Source organism: Urocitellus parryii, unplaced genomic scaffold (assembly GCF_045843805.1).
Source record: "Urocitellus parryii isolate mUroPar1 unplaced genomic scaffold, mUroPar1.hap1 Scaffold_49, whole genome shotgun sequence".
In the NCBI taxonomy this organism is placed as follows: Eukaryota; Metazoa; Chordata; class Mammalia; order Rodentia; family Sciuridae; genus Urocitellus; species Urocitellus parryii.
In genome coordinates, this window is record NW_027554054.1 from 4,168,316 (window position 1) to 4,187,746 (window position 19,431).

General features: G+C 31.8%; 1 protein-coding gene across 1 annotated transcript in view; it reads right to left on the reverse strand.

Annotated features, from left to right (window-relative positions):
* The window catches only part of LOC144252638 (uncharacterized), a 61,893-nt gene continuing 42,462 nt past the window's right edge, over positions 1-19,431 (reverse strand). Inside the window, 1 exon segment of the mRNA XM_077794837.1 lies at positions 1-167. Coding sequence (XP_077650963.1) covers positions 1-167 — 167 coding nt within the window.

Here is a 19,431-nt window from a genome sequence, read left to right on the forward strand (position 1 = left end):
TCACCACTGCACTCCTGTTGGCCATTGTGGATCTGGGAGGAGAGCCTCAAGTAGGGAGAGTGCCAGTGTGTTCAGCAGCTTGTGGGGTGCAACCCCGGCTGGAGTGGCATCCTGGGACCAGAGCTGGCTGGGGTAGTACATGGGGAGGAGGCGAACTGTGTCTCTCCCTGCAAGGTCGTTCATGGAGGGGTGACCTGCTTAGGCCTGTGGGGGATGGGACCCTGGCTGAAGAGTTCTTAGGGAACCAGGAGCAGAGTTGGGAAGGAACTCAGTGGGGAAGGAAGTGGTTGAAGTAGGAACCCCATGGGTTAGGAGCTTGGTAGGGTAGAGCAGGGGAGGGGACATACTGTGCCTGTCCTGGGAGGCAGTGACTGAAGGGGTGACCATGTGGGGCAAGGGCCCTTGCTGGAGATTTTAGGGGACCTGAGCTGGGTGGGGTAGTGCCTTGGGAGGAGGTGCACTGTGCCTGTTGCTACTAAGTATTGCCTCCTAATGTCTCTGCGCAAAGCCCTGCCCTCACGCACAGGTGCATGCATGACTCACACAAGCCTGGGTGGGCATATCACAAACTGCTTCTGTGCCATGTGTGTGTTTCCAGGTATGCAGAAGTCGCCAGCAGACCATGAAGAAGCATGTTCCTTCAAGTCCTAGAGATCCTTCCTGCTGGACCCTGGAGGAGAGCCTCAGGTAGGGAGGGCTTCAGTATCCTCAGTGGTATGTGATGTATGGCCCTGGTTGGAGATGTGTTGGGGAACCAAAATGGATGGGGTAGGTGCTAGGTGAGGGAGTGTGTGAGGAGGGGGCACAATTTTCAGTTGCTGTGAAGTGGTGCCTGGAGAGGGTGCTCATGCTGAGGCCTGTGGGGGCACTGCCCTGGCTGAATAGGCATCAGGGGACTGGAGATTCAAGGTGAGGTAAGAGCTGGGTAGGGTAGTTTGTGGGGAGGGACCACACTGTGCTTGTACCTCTAAGGCGATGCTTGGAGAGAATGCTTTTGCTGAGGCCTGGGGGTGCAAAGCCCTCACTGGAGAGTTGTCAGGGCACCAGGTGCTGGAGGGGGTACTGTATGAGAAAGGCGCAAACTGTGCCTTTCCCTGTGAAGTAATGCCTAAAGTGGATGCTTGTGCTTAGGCCTCTAGGGGTGAAGCCCTGGCTGGAGAGGCATTGGGGGACCAGAGCTAAGTCAAATAGGAGCTTGGTGAAATGCTTTGAGGTGTATGTTGTCCAGTGCGTCGTACTCATGCCTCATGAAAACTTGATTATCAGTTGGTTTTGTCTTAAAATGGAAAATAAACTGTACCTGAAATTTGTCTGATGTCTTCTGATGACATTTTGCTCTGTTGAGACATGCATTTATAATAATATGTCTTTGTAATAACACATATTTCATGTCAATTTTTGTTCATACAACCAGTTATAGTCAGAAAAAATGTTTTTTTTTTCAGTTCATAATTTGTAATGTTTTCCAGCTAAAGTGGAATTGAATATTTCTCTATGTGTGTGTTTGTATACATATACATGCATGACTATGTGTGTGCATATATATGTATATATTATGTATAATTTATATATATATATATATATATATATATATATATAGAGAGAGAGAGAGAGAGAGAGAGAGAGAGAAGTACAGAAAGACTATTTTTATATTAGGTAAATTAATTTGTATTTGTATGGGTACTCTGGTGTATTTTTGCTATAAAATTTGAACTTAAAAATGAAGTATCTGATATTAAATAGTTAATAAAGAGAAAAATGAAATAAACCAAAAAATGAAAGTTGGGAATGTATGGTCTTCTGCTACACTAATTATTCTGTAACTGAACTTTGAATATCAGATATTTATCAGATAATATCAGTAACACAGTGAGACTGATGATGTGGCAAGACCATCACTATGAAATGTATTTGAGAAATTCAGATTATCAGCTGTGTTTTCCTTTTATTCTTTTAATCTTAGTTTTTTTCACTCTTTGCAAAGTATAAACTATCACAACCTTCTTTTCTCATCTACTATAGCTACCAAAATAATTTGTTTAGACAACTCATATTCTTCAATAGGTTAAACGTTTGAGAAAAATGTTTTCAACTGTTTTTATGTTATTTACATTTCTGTGATTTTTTCATTTTTAATTAGAACACATGTAATGGGACGTAATATCTCTATATTTCAATGTTGAAAATTTTAAAGGTCTGAATCATAGTACTTGTTGTAATACAGAGCTATATACATACCAAATAATAATAGTAATTTGAAAAGATAGAACATAATGACAATTAAACAGGAGGATTGCAAGTTCAAGAGCAGCGTCAGCAACTCTGTGAGACCCTTTATCAAAAATTGTTCCATCTGTATCACTGAAATAAAATGTTGTGGATCTAACCAGTGGTATAGCTCCCCTGGGTTCAGTGTCCAGTGTTTGAGAAGAAATGAATAAAAATAAATGAAAAAAGAACGAATGAGTTGATAACAGTTTCATGAAATAAACATGTATTTTCTAAGGTAACCTATTAAAGGTTGTTTTTCTTTTTATTTAGGTGTAACAAATAAAAGAATGAGGTTATTTTGTCCTAATGATAATATTATAAAAACTCATAAAACTTATTTTGATAATTTTATATTACTGAAAAATTGGAATATTACTTCAATTATTTATATTTCTCTGTGTTAATAACTAGTTGCCAGCTAGTTATATCTAGTGTATAGTGGGCATGGTTCTGCCACCATTCTTTGACAATATCAATTATTTAATCATAATAACAACTAGTTTCCAGCTAATTATATCTACTGTATAGTAGGCATGGTTCTGCACCATTCTTTGATAATATCAATTATTTAATCATAAATATGGCTTAAGAATCCTAATCTTAGGAGGTTTACTGAGGCTGGAGTGTGAGTGGCAAATATTGAATATGAAAATAATAACAAGGACTTTGGAAAATGTTTATTTTTTCTCTCTCTTTCTCTGATTAATGTGGGAATCTATCTATATGTCTATTCATTTCTTTAGAAAGAGATTTGATTGGATATTGAAAAGGCAACTTGATATTATTGGTTTTTATATGACAAGAGAGGAAACAGTCCCCTTGTCCTCTATGAAGAACCAGAAGATGTGTTTTCTTTCTTTAAAAAAAAAAAAATATATATATATATATATATATATATATATATATTAAGTTTTATTTTTTATTTATTTATTTTTTTCTCATTTTTTTATTATTAGTTGTTCAAAACATTACAAAGCTCATGGCATCTTTGATATAAGGAGAGCAACTAAGAACAGAATAGGGGGGAAGAGCATGAGAAGAAGATCACCATTAAACAGGGACGAGAAGGGGGAGGGAAAGAGAGAGAGAAGGGAGATTGCATGGTAAAGGAAGGAGACCCTCATTGTTATACAAAATTACATATAAGAGGAAGTGAGGGGAAAGGGGAAAAAAACAAGAGAGAGAAATGAATTACAGTAGATGGGGTATACAGAGAAGATGGGAGGGAAGGGGAGGGGGGATAGTAGAGGATAGGAAAGGCAGCAGAATATAACAGACACTAGTATGGCAGTATGTAAAATAATGGATGTGTTACCAATGTGATGTGTTTTCTTTCATGTCATGTCATTAAGATCTGAACCATTTGCTATTTTGGAGCTGAGGAAATTTACTTATTTTCTTTCTGTTCCTATTTCTCTATCTCAAAGGTAGCAATAAATATAGCAGCTTGTTTATAATATTTTCCAATAGTTTTAAATAAATGATGTGGAGACAGTTGTAGACATATGCAGACAGTGCCCCAGAAAAATAACAGTGACTCTTGCCACTGTCATTCATCTCATGGTCCTTTATTGTCATATTACAACAGTGCTGGAGGATCATAGAGATTTAATCCCTGACAGTGTCATTGATTCTCTGTGATCTAAATTGTGACAGATAATCTTTCTGAGTCTGGTTTGTCATAAATCAGTTGGTGATGAATGGTTCATTTCCTGCACAGATGTTTGACAAATTTTTTTCATTGTTCGTACACTGTTGGGTGACATTCTTAGAATGCATTCAGCTGCAGTTATTTTAAATGTTATTACTAACAGGCTCCCGAATTGTCTCCATGACACCTATCTTCTGAAGCTTTTCCTATTATTTTCAGTTACATCAGAAATTTCCTTATAAAAATAAATTTACTCTTGTCACATTACTTCAGATGTACCTTTAAGATAAAAATAAAAACAAATAAGAAACTAACATAAATATAATGAATTTCTTTTTTTAGTCAATAGCTAAACATACTATAGAAGTTTCCTAATTTAGTTCTTCCAGTGATTCTTCAATGGAAGTGATTGTTTTCCCAATTTTAAGTGCTGAGGAGACTGTTAGAAGTAAAATGAATCATGTTCTAACAGCATCATCTTCTCTTTCTTATTGAGACTTAATGAAGAATCTATCAGTGATTTTCTGCTCCTTGAAACTTAGAACTTAACATACTTTTATGCACTGAAAATAAATACTAAAAACAAACAAAATGTCATGTTATACATCTTTGTTAAGGTAATAGCATAATAAAAACCCTATGTATCAGCAGTCTGATATAAGAAAAAAATCTTTTTAATATTTGCATCAATATTTCTGGAAATAATTTGAAAAAGTGATCTAAGGTATTTGAAAAAAAGCTATAACACTTCACTGAAATAAATAGCACTGTTATTGTTTTTGAGGAAATCATAATATCAGGATATGGTGAATTAAAAATAATTTTTAAGGTTAAGCTATAATGGATAATACTTAAATAGTTTAAATTTAATGAAAAAATTTGTATAGGATGCATAAGTATGATCAAGCATAACTAATCATAATAGAGATACCTGTAAAATAAGGGTAGTTCTACCAAATATTTAACTGTATCATGATAGTATAAAAAACATTATATTGTGGACACAAGCTAGCAGATCTATTATATGAGAATAACACTGGATAACTAGAAAATTTCTAATTCTTTTGAAAATGAATTTGATAAATTAATTGTAGAACTTGAAATTTTTTAGTATTAAGTTCATTTCTAGAAATCTTGCCTGCAGTTACATTTAAAAAGTGTGATATTTTATAATGAGCACATATATTATAAGTTAAGCAGTAGAACATATTGTGTGTTCAAGTTCCTACAGGCATGACATTAAGCACTTTAAAGCAGAAGAACAAGTTGTAGGTAAATTCTTCTCAGTGACATTATCACCTGTATCTTTAGTAGAACTGCATAAGCATCTCAATAAAGTTTAGAATCAATGCACAATTAATGAAGGCTGCCAGTAATTTTTATGTAATTTTTCATCTACCATCTTTAAAAATGTAATTAATATATAATTTGCCTACAATAAACATAATATTAGCATTTCAACTATTTTGCAGAAATGTGATTCCTGTCTCATCACAGTGAAAACTTTAATAAATTTAGTATAGTCCTTAAAATATTTATTATAAATATTAGTTTACAGGCAATTTTGTACATAAAATATTTTATTCTACAATAGATTTTGGAAAAATAAAGCATAAAAATTATCATAAATCTTTGGTAATTATAATAAGTTAGAAAAGCCGCTATGACATCAATAATAAATCATGGCAAGACATTTAAAAACACTGATTGTTTTAGAAAACCAAAAATAATTCTGTTTAAAATACAGTGCAAAATAAGTACTTTATTTTTTAATTTTTTTTTTTAGTTATACATTACAGTAGAATGTATCTTCACATATTATACATTCGTAAAGTATAAGTATAACTACCTATTCTTGTGGTGGTAAATTATGTAGAGTTACTCTGGTTGTGTATTTATATATAAACATAAGAAAGTGATTTCCAATTTATTTTACTATTTTTAAAATATTTATTTTTTAGTTGGACACAATATCTTTATTTATATATTTTCATTTATTTATTTTTTTAGTGTGGTGCTGAGGATCACACCCAGGGCCTCACATGGGCTAGGCGAGCACTCTACTGCTGAGCCACAACCCCAGCCTGTATTCTACTGTTTTTATTTACTTTTATATAATCCCAAAGCAATGACAACATAGACATAGAAGATAATAAAATAAATAAGGAGGATAAAATATCACCATAAAAATCTATTAACTACAAATTAAGGGTTTTTTAATATTTGAAAAAATATAAGAAATCAACAAAAGTTGAAAAGTAAAGTAATAAGTTCTTTTTAATCAGTAATTTAAGTTCAAATAAACTATTTTGAAAAACTAATAAGAACCCAACGTGTGACTAACAAGATTAAACCTAAAAATATATTAACTATGTCAGATGTAAGTCTACAGAAAATTCTCTTCAAATATAAGCTCACAAATAGAGTAAAAATAAAAGGATAAAACAAATGTTACATTCAAAATTGCAAAGATGACAATAATTATGCAAATAAGAGACAGAGTGTAATATTATATAAATAATATTATATAACATAATAAGTTGGAAATCAAAAGTGAAAGTTAAATCCAAAAATTTATGAATATGAATTTAAAGCCAGATGAGCAATTAAGTAAGTCCCTAAGCAACTTAGCTACACACTGTCACAAAGTAAAATAAAACACAGCTGCTGGCCAGGCGCGGTAACACATGCTTGTAATTCAAGCAGCTTGGAAGGCAGAGATAGCCAGATTGTGAGTTTAAAGCCAGCCACATCAAAAGCAAGATCTAAGCAACTCTAGAAGGCCATATCTCTAAATAAAATACAAAATGTGGCTTGGGATGTAGCTCAGTGGGTGAGTGCTTCTGAAGTCAGTCCCCAGTACCCTTCCCAAAAAAATGGCTGTCAATGTGTCTCAGTGGTTAAGCACTTCTGCTATCAAAAAAAAAAAAAAAAAAAAAAGCAGCCTATAGCACCCAAACCAATCTAAGAATTTCATGTAATACCAATCAAACAATGAAAATTAGTTTTGCATAAACAAAATAAGTTATTTAAAAAATTCTATAGAATATTCTGGGTACATAAATAACTACACATATTAAAAATTTTAAAAAATGCTTCCTGATATAAAAATGATAAAAGCTACAATATTCAGCTGATTTATGATAACTTTGGGTTAAATGGGAAAGCCATAAGTAATAAAATTGAGATTACATCAATTAGCCCTCAACTTTATGGTCAAATGAAAAATATACTTACAGATCTATGATCATTACAACAACAATGAAGAGAGGAAATATGAAAATCCAATCAAATGTTATTTCACATGATTGCTTGAAGGCAATTTGGAAGAATTTTTTTTTTCAAAACTTTACGAAGAAAAGAAATTATATAATATCTAAATTGATCAACTTTTAGTATAGTATGGAAAGTGAAACAGTCATTTACACACACATACACACACAGAAAAAAATAATACCATGTAACTCTACTTATGAGAGTTGTCTACTGCAGCAAACTATACAGACCAAAAGAAATGGAATAAAGAATAAAAAAGTGAAACAAAGGAGCACTTGTTTGGAGGACAAATAAACTTACTTTTTATGTGATAAAAATTTTCTTCAAAAAAATGTTACAAAACAATTTGAATGTACACTATTGACCAGGAAAATTCAAATATATAAAACAGTAAGTTCAATAAAGTTATACAGTTGTGATCACAATTACAAATTTGTAAAATATATAAAAGATAAACAGAATTGTGAAAATCTTTATGGTACATTTAAAATGCCAAAGTCTTACTTCTAGAAAAAGAACACATTCATCTATATAAAGATGATGAATATGGCTTTAATTCTAGCTATTTGGAAGGCTAAGGCATAGAAATACAATTTCAGCTTCATCCACTTAGTAAGAGTCTATTTCAAACTAAAAGTCAAAAGGGGCTGGAGATGTAGCTCAATATTATAATAACTTCTGATATATATAATTCTTGGCTGTTGTTTGTTATTTGATTTTATTCATCACATGATCTTGTGTTAGCTAAAGATTTTTCATATTAATTATATAAAAATGGACTTTTAGTTTGCTTTTTAAATTCAGTAATGAACTCTTTAAATTTCTGGACATTTTATCCTCTTCTGGTATAGTTTTTCTTTTGGAAATGCTATGTGGAGCATAAATAGACATTGAAAATAATTCTTTCCTTTGGATGACTGTTACCAAATTGCCTTCTTTATAGAGCATTGATTTTAGATTATTCCTAAGGGACTGTTAATTGCTATTGATAGATGCTGTCCATTTCTAATGTATGTTGATGATTTGTTCTTATTTGGCATGGGCATAGGAAATAAAATAGCTTTAAAGGGAAAATGTTTTCTTTAATGAAGATAAGATATAGGTAGGTAGGTGATAAAGAAAAAAATAAATAAGATTTAAGATTCACACATGACAAGACTGCATTTCTAGATTTTCTAGTTGCAAAGTGTGTGATCTTAGAAACAATCCTTCTCAGAATGAATGACTGAAACAGCAATGACTATTATTACCATCAGTGCTACTGTTATTGTTTTAAGCCTGAAAATAGCTTTTTTCATGCTTGACCTTTAGCTGACTGTGAGTTATAATATATTACATCACACTAGGAATTATATGGAGCTTTATTCATTTAAATTTTTAACCACTTCAGATGAATTACCTCATCATAGTTACTGCCCATTGAAGAATTTTAAGTTTGTAACTTCTTCCCTTTTGGGACAAGAGGTTTCCTTTTTTTTTTTTTAATTTTTGTATTTGCTTTTCTTTTAGACGTATAAATCATTTCCACATAGGAGTTATTTAAAATTTTAACTTTCCTTTTGAGCCCCATTTATTTTTTTTCTCTTGTCTAAAATTTCAAGTACTTTGATTAGTGAGATTGACGGTAATGAACTTCCTTGTCTTTTTCCTGATTTTGGAGAAAAAAATTCTTGTTCACTATACTATTGGCTTTGGTTTTAAAATACTTGGTCTTCATTATCTTATTGTAAGTTCCTCCTATTTCTAGTTCCTCAGGGATTTGTCATGAAGGGCCATTAAATTTTTTCAAAGGCTTTTCCTGCAGCTGCTGAATGATCAGGCAGTTTTGCCCTTGATTCTATGTGTTGTGTATTAGTTTAATTGATTTGCATGTATTGAATCATTATGGAACAAAACCAACTTGAAAGTGTGAGTGATTATTTTGTATGTGAAACTAGAGACTCAAACCAGGAGGGCAGTACCACTGAGCCACATCTCCAACCCCTTTTATTGTTCACTTTGATACAGGTCTTACAAAATTGCCCTGGCTGGTTTTGAAATTATAGTGCACCTGAAACAACTTCCTGACTTTCTGAGAATATAGACACATACCACCATGCCTAACAGTGTATGTTCTTTTCTGATGTGTTGTTAAATATGGTTTGCAAATATTTTATGATAATTTTTATACTGTGTTCCTCAAAGATGTTGGTCTATAGTTTTTTTTTTCCATATTAACTTTTTCAGTCAGGTAATACTTTGCAGAATTGCTTAGGAAGCATCTTTCCTTTGCTATTAAATGTAATGGGGAGATTAATATCAGTTATTCTTTAATTATCTGATAAAATTTAGTCATGCTTTCACCTCTGATCCTGGAGGCTTATTATTGCTACAATCTAAATTCTTATTATTTAGCTATTTTTTTTGTTTCTCTCTCTTTGATTCAAATTTTGTAGACCATATCTATAGATATCTCCTAGATTTTTTTCATTTATTGTAATTAATGTCTTCAAAATAGTCTTCTAGATTTTTATATTTATTGAAATATAAGTTTTCCAAATAGTCTATAGAGATCCTCTGGATTTCAATGCTTTCTTTTTAAAATATTTCTGTTATTGTTTCTAGCTTTATTCATTTGTATCTTTCTATTTATTTTAGTTACCTTAGCTAAGGTTTTATGTATCTTGTTAACCTTTTAAAAAACAACTATTTGTTTCATTATTACCAGACTGTTTTTTTTCCATTTAATAATTTGACTCTTATATTTATTATTTATTTTCTTGTATTGGTTTTGGAATTTTCTTACTGATTTTTCTTAGACTTTGGGATGCTTCATTAGATTTTTAATTTGAAATATCTCAAAATTTTAAATATAGGTAGCCATTGCTATAAGCCATCCTTATACAACTGGTTTTGCTGGATCAGGAAACGGAAGTAGGAAGAAAAAAGAAAGGTACTTGGTAGTAACATTGATGAAAATATGTTATGTGAATTACTGTATATAGTATCATGAATCCCACTATTATGTATACATACAGTATCTCAATAAGAAAAAAAGAACTGTTTTTAATGTATCCTATAAATTTGTAGATGATGTGTTTCAATTCTAATTGGGTTCTAAGGTTTTATTTATTTATTAATTTTAAATTTTTCTTGACCTCATCATTATATAACTGCATTGTTCATTCTCCAAGTGTTCACACAGTTTCTTTAGTTTTACTTGCTGTTTACTTCATTTTCCTTATTAGCTCATTATTTCATGAATAATGTTGGGGTTTATTTTGAAATAAGTATACAATATCATGTACATTTTTTTCCACTTTGGTCCCTTGTACTCTGTTTTTCTCTTCATCTGTTATCTTTCTTCTACTCCACTGATCTTCTTCAATTTCATTTAGTTGTTTTAATTAGTAAATCATTGATATACATAAAGGTCAAATTCAATCTGATATATTCATAACTGTACACAGGAAAGTTTATTCAGATTCATTCTACCATTCTTCCTTTGGTTGTCCCTCTATTCCTCTCAATCTTCTTTCTCTACTCCACTGATCTCTCTTCTATTTCCATGGAAGCCCCCCCGCCACTATTTCCCCTTTATTTTTTTATCCAGCTTTTTAATATGAGAGAACTTAGTCAACCCTTGGTTTTCTGATTATGAGTTATTTCACTTAGTGGGATCTTTTCCAGTTCCATTCATGTACCAGGAAATGCCATTTTTTTCTTATTGAGTACTGAATAAAACTCCACTATGTATATATGCCACATTTTCTTTATCCATTAATCTTTTGATTCATACCTAGGCTTTTTAATAGCCTGTCTATTTTGAATTGTTCTGCTATAAACTATGATGTGGCTGCATCCCTATAATATGAATATATATATATATATATATATATATATATATATATATATATATATACATATACATACATACATACATACAGCAAGGACTGTGAGAGCTGTATAATATGTTACTAGTGTTAAAAGGAAGATCTATATTATTTTTCAGGGTGTCTGTACTAAATTTCAGTCCCATCAGCAATGTGTGAATGTATCTTTCTTCTGCATCCTGATCAACATTTACTATTGCCTGTGCTCTTGATAATTGCTATTCAGAAGAGAATGAGATAAAATTGAATGCAGTTTTGATTTTTATTTCCCAAACTGCTAGAGATGTTGAACTTTTTTTTCATATTTATTGTCCATTTGCAATTCTGTTAAGAAGGATCCCTTTAGTTTTGTACATTTATTCTGTGGGTTATTGATTTTTGAATGATGAGTTTTTAAAGTTCTTTATATATTTTGCATATTAACCTCCTATTTGAGAATCAGGTGGCAAAGATCTCACATTATTTAAGCTCTATCTTTATGCTCTTATTTGTTTCTATGGTGTTTAGAATTTTTATATTTGATGTCATCCAACTTATTGATTCTGTGTTTTTTTTTTTTTTTGGTAGGGTACCAGAGATTGAACTCAAGGGCACTTAACCACTAAGCCACACCCGTATTCCTATTTTTGTATTATATTCAGACACAGAGTATCACTGAGTTGCTCAGTGCCTCACTTCTGCTGAGGCTGGCTTTAAACTCGCAATCCTCATGCCTCAGTCTCCCAAGCAGTTGTGTGTGACACCACACATGGCTCCTCTTATTGAGTCTTGGTTTCATTTCTTATGCTTTATAAGTTTTATTAAGACAACTAGTGCTTGTCAGAATGCCAAAGTGTTCAACTTACAATTGTATCTAGCAATTACAGAGTACTTGTGTAATTCATAAATCTTTTATATACTCTGAGTTGTTTCTGTGAAGGGTGAGAGAGAAGGATCAAGTTTTATTCTTCTTCATGTGTGCATCCAGTTTTCCTAGACATACTTGTTAAAAAAGACTATATATGTTGTTTTCTAAAAGCAATCCATTGTGATGTGATAAGGAGTAGTGGTAATTATTCTAATTTTTTTGTATTTACTAATACTTGCTTTGTATCCTAATATATGATCTATTTTAAAGAAAGTTCCTTGTGTTGCTGAAAAGAATATTTTGTCTGCTGTTTTTCAGATGAAATAGTGTGTAGACAACTATTAAATTGGTATTATGTGAAGTAAAGGTGAGATTTAGAAACTTTATTGATGTTTTCTCCATATAACCAGCCACTGGTTACAGTGGTGTTAAAGTCACTCACATTTATGATTTTTATTCGATTTATCTGTTCCTTTAGCCTGAATAGTAATTATTTTATAAAAGTTGGGTTAACTGCCATGCACATGCAAATATTTATAACCATTTATCTTCTTGTTGGGTTTTTCTCTTTAACACTATGTAGTGACCTTCTTTGTCACCTTTGGGTAATTGTTGCTTGAAGTCTGCTGTATCAAGTATAAAAATAACTACTACTTTTTTTCTGGCTTACATGTGCATGGAATAGATTTTCATCCTTTCACTTTTATTCATAAACATCTTTGCATGTCAGGTGTGTTTCTTGTAGATAGTATATATTTGGGTATTTTTAATTAATTATATCAGTCTATGTCTTTTAAGTTCATAATTAACACAATGTGAATTCAGTGTTAGCATAGTGAGGTTTGTTTCTCTCTAATATAGGATTTACACTTAATAGTCAATTATTTATCTACTCTTAAAGTGCCATTTATTCTATTGTAATCTCCCTTGACTTATTCTAATCTTCTTTTTGTGTATATAGAATCTCATTGTGAATCTTTTGCAATGGTAGCTTAGATGTCATAATTTTTTTAGTTTATTCTTGTCTTGGAAGGTTTTTATTTATGCTTTGATTCTGAAGAATAACTTTGATGCAGATAACAATGTATACTGGCAATACTGAACTAAGACAGATGAGACTGGACACCAGAGGAATTAGCATAAGTAGGTTTATTGTCTGCAGACTGTCCAGCAGGGGCTTTCACCTAAAACAAATCCTCCCTCTGAATGCCAAGTCTAGACATTCTTTGAACTTTATAACCAGTGGTAGGCAGGAGGTGCTTGGAGATGTACATTTTTGCAGTGGTCTACATAAAAGTCATTTTTTTGAGTTCTCAGAAGGTACCTATTGTCCCATTTCTTAGAATAGTTTGGGATTTTGCAGATTATACCATAAAAGCAGAGTACACATATTAAGTTTGTGGTTAAATTTAGTTTTTGTAGGACAGAGCTGAGCAGTAGGAAATAGAGCATCTAAATACAGTTGAGCCCTTTTGCAGAGATCCTTGCTGATATTTTGTTAAAAAGAAAAATTGTGGTGAGAGTCTCTGGAGAAGCTTAATTAAGATGAATATGTGGAGGAGGATGTGCTGCTACAGTGTTTTTCTTTCAGTGTTCGAAATATATTATTGCATGTTCTGCTGGCATTTAGAGTTATCCAGCTACATTACCATTTATCAATAACTTTTTGCTTCTCCCTTGAATTTGTAAAAATCTTTCTTTGCTCTGAATTTTGTCATTTTAACCCAAATATGATGTTGAGACGTTCTTTATGGCCATATCTGTTAGGTTTTCTAAATGTTTTCTGTACCTGGATGTCCATCTTGTTCTCACAATTAAGGAAATTTTTCTGGAGTAAGTTCACCATAAGTTTTCTATTTCATTAGTCCTTACACATTCCTTCCTTCAATACCTTAGTCTTCAATTGGTCATTTAAAGTTGTCCTAGAATGATTGTATATTGTTTTAAAGTCTCTCCTTTTTAGTACTATATGAAAATTCTACTTCATTTACCTTGTCTTCAATACTTAACATTCTTCAAGACATATTATACTGGTCATATTTCCCATTTGGAATTTTAGTTGAAATAATAAAACTTATGATTTTTAAATTTTCTACTTTGTTATTTTTTTCTGAAACTCTATCTCCTTGTTGGAATATTCTTTTGAAACTTGAATTGCCTTCATTAATTTATTTCTTAGTACTTTAATTTCTTAAATTATTTTCACAGTAGTTTAAATTCTTTGCTCAGCATATTCTCCACATCAGTGTATGTGGATTAAGTTGTTGGGGAAATAAGAACTTTGGTAGTATCCTAGTGGTTGCTCTTTCTTGTTTCCTGATTTAATGTTCAGTGAGATTTTTGTATACTTTCAAATAGATTTCTCTTTTCCTCTAAGATGTAGGTAATTTTGTTGGGTAGATTTCTCTATGGATATGCCCTGACAGAGTTTATGTTCCATATTCAAAGCCCTAACTCATTGACAAAAGTTGTGGTACCACAAATATATAGCACTTTAGGAGGAAAGAATAACTACCAGTAATAGTAAAAACTTAAAAGAAAAGGAAAACACATGTTGATTTTTAAGGAAAACAAAAACTTTTAAAAAATGTTTTTTTTCAACTCCAATAACCAGTGAAGAAGTGGTAATAATGTACAATGCCCAAAATTTAGGCATTAATGATTCTAAATTTAATACTAAAATATATAGAAAAAGTGGTGATATAAAAAAAAAGAGTGACAACAAAAATGTGGAAAAGAAAAAAAATGGAGCACATACAAATGAAAAAGTAAGAAAAAATTACAAAGTAAGAAACAATAAAACAGTTAAATATTATGTAATTTAGAACAAGAATAACAAAATTTTTTACAAAACTACTTACAAATGCAAGACCAAGAAAATTATATGATTTCCCTAGCTGATATAATTCAAATGTAGACAGTTTCTTTCACATTTTCAAGTCTTAAAATTAATCATCATTTTGGGGTTTCTGAAGAACAACTTTAGTTTTACTTGTTTCTTCTCAATTCTAGCCCAGACAGGCCTAACAAGCCACTGTGTCCTAGAGATATAAAACATGCAAGACAATTTAATCTGTCAAAGACAGAGTCTCAGCAGTGAAAACTTTGTAAGGGAGGAACCCACTCAGTGAATTGCCAGGGAAGTGAATGTTATTGCTTTAGTTGAAGAATTGGCGGTTCTTCCTTCAAATGCCTCTGAGAATAGTAAAATGACCAGACATGGGAGATCATCTCACCTCACTAGAGATTCTAGCACCAAGTTTTCTACCAGAAATAATTCTTACTCTCACTGTCATATAGTTCCTACAGTCACATTTGCATGAAACTCACTTCAGTTTCTATTCCTTGGATTGACCATGTAACCATGTCTATAGATTTCAGAGCTCATTGAAGATCTGTTTCTTAGTTTGTATTATAAATAGGGCCTGACATTGTTGGGTCTTGAAAATATAAGAACATAAATGCCAGGGTTACTGATCTCCCATAAAGAAAGTCTATAAAAATAACTCCAAGTGAAGAATTTTCCTATGTAGGTGATTATGAGTCTATTGAGAAAAATCTGCAGTGCACCTGTCCTCCATTGAAATTTCTGGCAGAATCCAACTGGATCTTTTGCTGAAACTGTTTACTGAAATTTTAAATTTTCTTTTTTTAAGACTATAGAGGGTGTGAGGCTACCAGCGAACAGCTTCCACCTAGCCAGTTTTTCCCTGACAACTGCTGCTGTTAAACTCTTTTATGAACACTTTTGTTACACTAAAAACTTATTTCTGGGTTTTATTTGTCCATTGTCTCTATGTAATTGCACCCCCAGTGTTTGCCTCTTACCAGTGTTTGTGCAGACACACCCCATTTGTTTTGAGTCAAATTCAGGGTGCAGTCAGTAACTGCTGTATGCATCTAAATACATACTTTTTACCATAGTTTTTTAAAATGATTTTCCCTAGAGTGGAAATTGACGCATACTCTACCCTCATATATTGGTAAAATCAAGAAAGCTTTTTAAACCAACTTCATCATTGTATTAAACTAGTTTTTTCTATCAGTAAAAGTTTTACCAAAAATATGTAGATTTCTGTAAGCCCTTGCTTATCTGAATGAAACACTGAAAACACAGCTTGTTTTCTACTTGATGTAAAATAATTCAGTCTCTATAACAAAATATCTCAGTTCAACACTAAAAACTTAGAATGTGTACAATGTTTATTTATGTGTAGCAACTGTGTATATGTATATTGGTATATATATATATATATATATATATATATATATATATATACAATTTAAATTTATTATGCATATTATATATATTATATATGTTAGAAGCTCTTCTTATTTTAGTGGTATGTTATGAGTAGGGTTAGATATAATGAGGTTACTTTCTTTTGGAATTATGTACATCAGTTAGTGCACTGTGTGAAAATAGTTTTTTTAAATTTATTTTCCTTCTATATTTTTGTATATAGAGTTAGTAGCCAAATGAAGATAATAGTTGGCTGATTTTCAGAGAATGCATTACACTCTGATATAAAATGTTCTTATTTTCAATATGTACTCAAGTTTCTAAGTCTAATTTATTTCAGATCTGGAAAATTAGGTGTCTTCTTAGAATAGTGATTAGGAAATCTTTGTGCAACTCATTAGTGATATTAGTTTTATCAGAGTGTCTCTCAGATTCATCCTTAGAAATTTGTTGGGCATTTATCCAGTGATCAACATCAAAGAGCAAATCATGATGTAAATTGACATATAGAAAGTAAGAACCACTCATTATAAAATCATTGGATATGTTTGTTAAAACATGAGCACTCATATGTTTTAAAAGTTGAAGAAGTGAAAAAATAGTGAGGAAAACATTGAAATGGTATCAACTTATCAAGTTGCAGCAACACGGTAAGTTGGAGTGTCACTAGAGGAGCTGAATTATTAGGTTTATTTCCAGACCTTCTTAGAGAAAAGTTGGAAAATAAGAAAAAGGTGGGGAGTAAAGCTAATGAAGAATGAGAAGGGTAAAGATGACAGACAAAAAAAGGGGAAAAAAGCAGGAGCTAATTGTTAAGGGAGGTGAATACAGGTTAGATATTAGAAAGTGGAAGAGCAGAGTATTAGAAAAATAATAAGATTTCAGTTTCCGTTACCAAAGCTGTTCTAAAAGATAAAGTAAAAATTTATAACAGTTCTGGTCTTTGTCAATATTGAAAAGAAATAAAGGAATGAGTTTCAGATCATAAAAAGCTATATTTGGTTTATCATAAATAAACATAAACATATATTATTCCCTGTGAATGTATATAATTAAATAACATATGAAAGATTTATAATTCCTAAGACCAAAAATATTGCCCAAAATAATAACATTGTTAAATAAAAAGAGGGTATATTATGGGATGGTCAGCAAAGTCATGGCCTGGTAAAGTGTTTCCTGGAAAATGTAAATAATAATAATAAAGAGTAAACAGAAATAATGTGCAGAGACAGGGAAGGTGGCAGAGTGGCTCTTTGTCCATGTGGCCATATTTATTTATAACAATAGGTTACAATAGGTTATTAGTACCATAATCACATTATTGTTTAGAGTATCAGTAAGGTTGCTTATTCTGTAGTTACATTTTACAGTTACATTATGTAATGTTAGGAGCTTTGTGCAGCTCTCAAGAATATCCATTGTCCGAAGTTACTGTTAGGCAGGCAGCTCCAGGAGTACTGGTGCTTGGTGAAACATTGTAGTTAATAATACATTTAACGATGCTTCCAATGCTCCTGATCCACATGACACATTCTGAGTTGCAAAGAAATGAATTGCCCCATAGAAAATCTAAATGAAGGGCCATTGCATCTTAGTTTAGGGCATAAACAGATCAAGTGAATGCATAAATCTTTCGTTGTGATTCTGTCCCTGTGCAAAGGGGAAGGACAAAAGGATGAAGACATAGAAATTGTATTTTTAGATAGAGTTTTTGAATTGCCAAGAAAAAGAAGTGGAAGTAATCCAAATAAAGAATGTAAAAAGAATCAAGACCACAGATCTAGAGGTTGCTTATGAAAAAGCAAAGGGAAGGAGAAATGAGGAGGGAACCAAATAAAATAACTAGGTAATTTTGAAAATAATGATAAGAAGACTGAGGGAATGCATTTCAGCTGCTTTCAGTATATTTGCATTGAATACAAAGATGAGTTTATTACTAGTCAGAGATGGTTGTGATCAGGGGAAATGGGTAGAATTAGGGAAACCACCACTATTCTTTTTTTCTCCATAACTACCAAGCATATGGAAGAATGTGGCATTGATGTCAGTAGTTGAGATGAGAAACATATAATTTCAGAAGCATTGGAAATTTTTAAAGATAGTTAATTTGAAGCTGGGGTTATGACTCAGTGGTAGAGCGTGCACCTAGCATGTGTGTGGCCCTGGGTTTGATTTTCAGCACCACATAAAAACAAATAATAAATGTATAAAAAAGATAGTTAATCTTCTCTTTGCTGAAACCATGGTTATAGGCATTCTAGAAATGCACTCTATTATTAAGCTACATCTTCATCTTTAAATAGCTAATTTTCTGATAGGACAGGTATTTCATGAAAATTCTTGAAAGTCTAACAAGATATACCAAACCAGGCTCCTTTTGAAAAGGCCAGACTCTATAGGTTAATTCTTTGCATACCAAAGCTTTTATTCTTTGTATATATGCCAATGAATTTGAAATAAAAATGTATTCATATCTGATAATTATTTGACATTTCAGTTCACTTTTCCTTTTGGATTACCATATTTTAATACTTTATGCTTATTATATATTATTTATTATATTTGGTTCCTATATCTTTTCACATGAGTTGATAAAGAAACTTTCAGTTGGTTAGACCAGAGGATACAGTAAAAGAAGACACATCACTGTCCTGCATGGACAGTGAGCCATAACCCCACCCTGCTAAAGTATTGTATATATAAGCAAACCCATGAAACTCCATGCTGATTCAGCAAGAATGTATGGGTGGTTTGTCATATTCATGATTTGTGGATTATGTATCCCTTTTGCTTTTTTTCTCTCATGAAAATAATTAAACTTCTATGATTATCTTGAGTTATTAACTGAATATTACATAAAATGTACAACCATTATTTAATATCTTCTTCCAAACTCATACAGTCTATTCTAGATAGTAGATGTTTTCTTCAAAAGAATACAGTAGGGACGACGGAAGCAAGGATATGCAAATCAGATAAATTTTGTAATAAAATTCTCTAGAAAGAACTATATTAAAATATTTGAAATGCTAGATTGTCCCCTAAGTGGTGGGAAGATAGTTAATTTTCTTTTTACTGAAACCATGGCTATGAAGGACAAATAGCACATGTGAGACCCTGAGTTAGATCCTCAGCACAACATAAAAATAAATAAAATAAAGGTTTTAAAAAATACACCAGTGTCTATATTGGCATATAATTTTAAGAATACATTTTTAAAGACACACCAAAATGATTTCTAGAAAAATCTTTATCTCAGACATTTCTA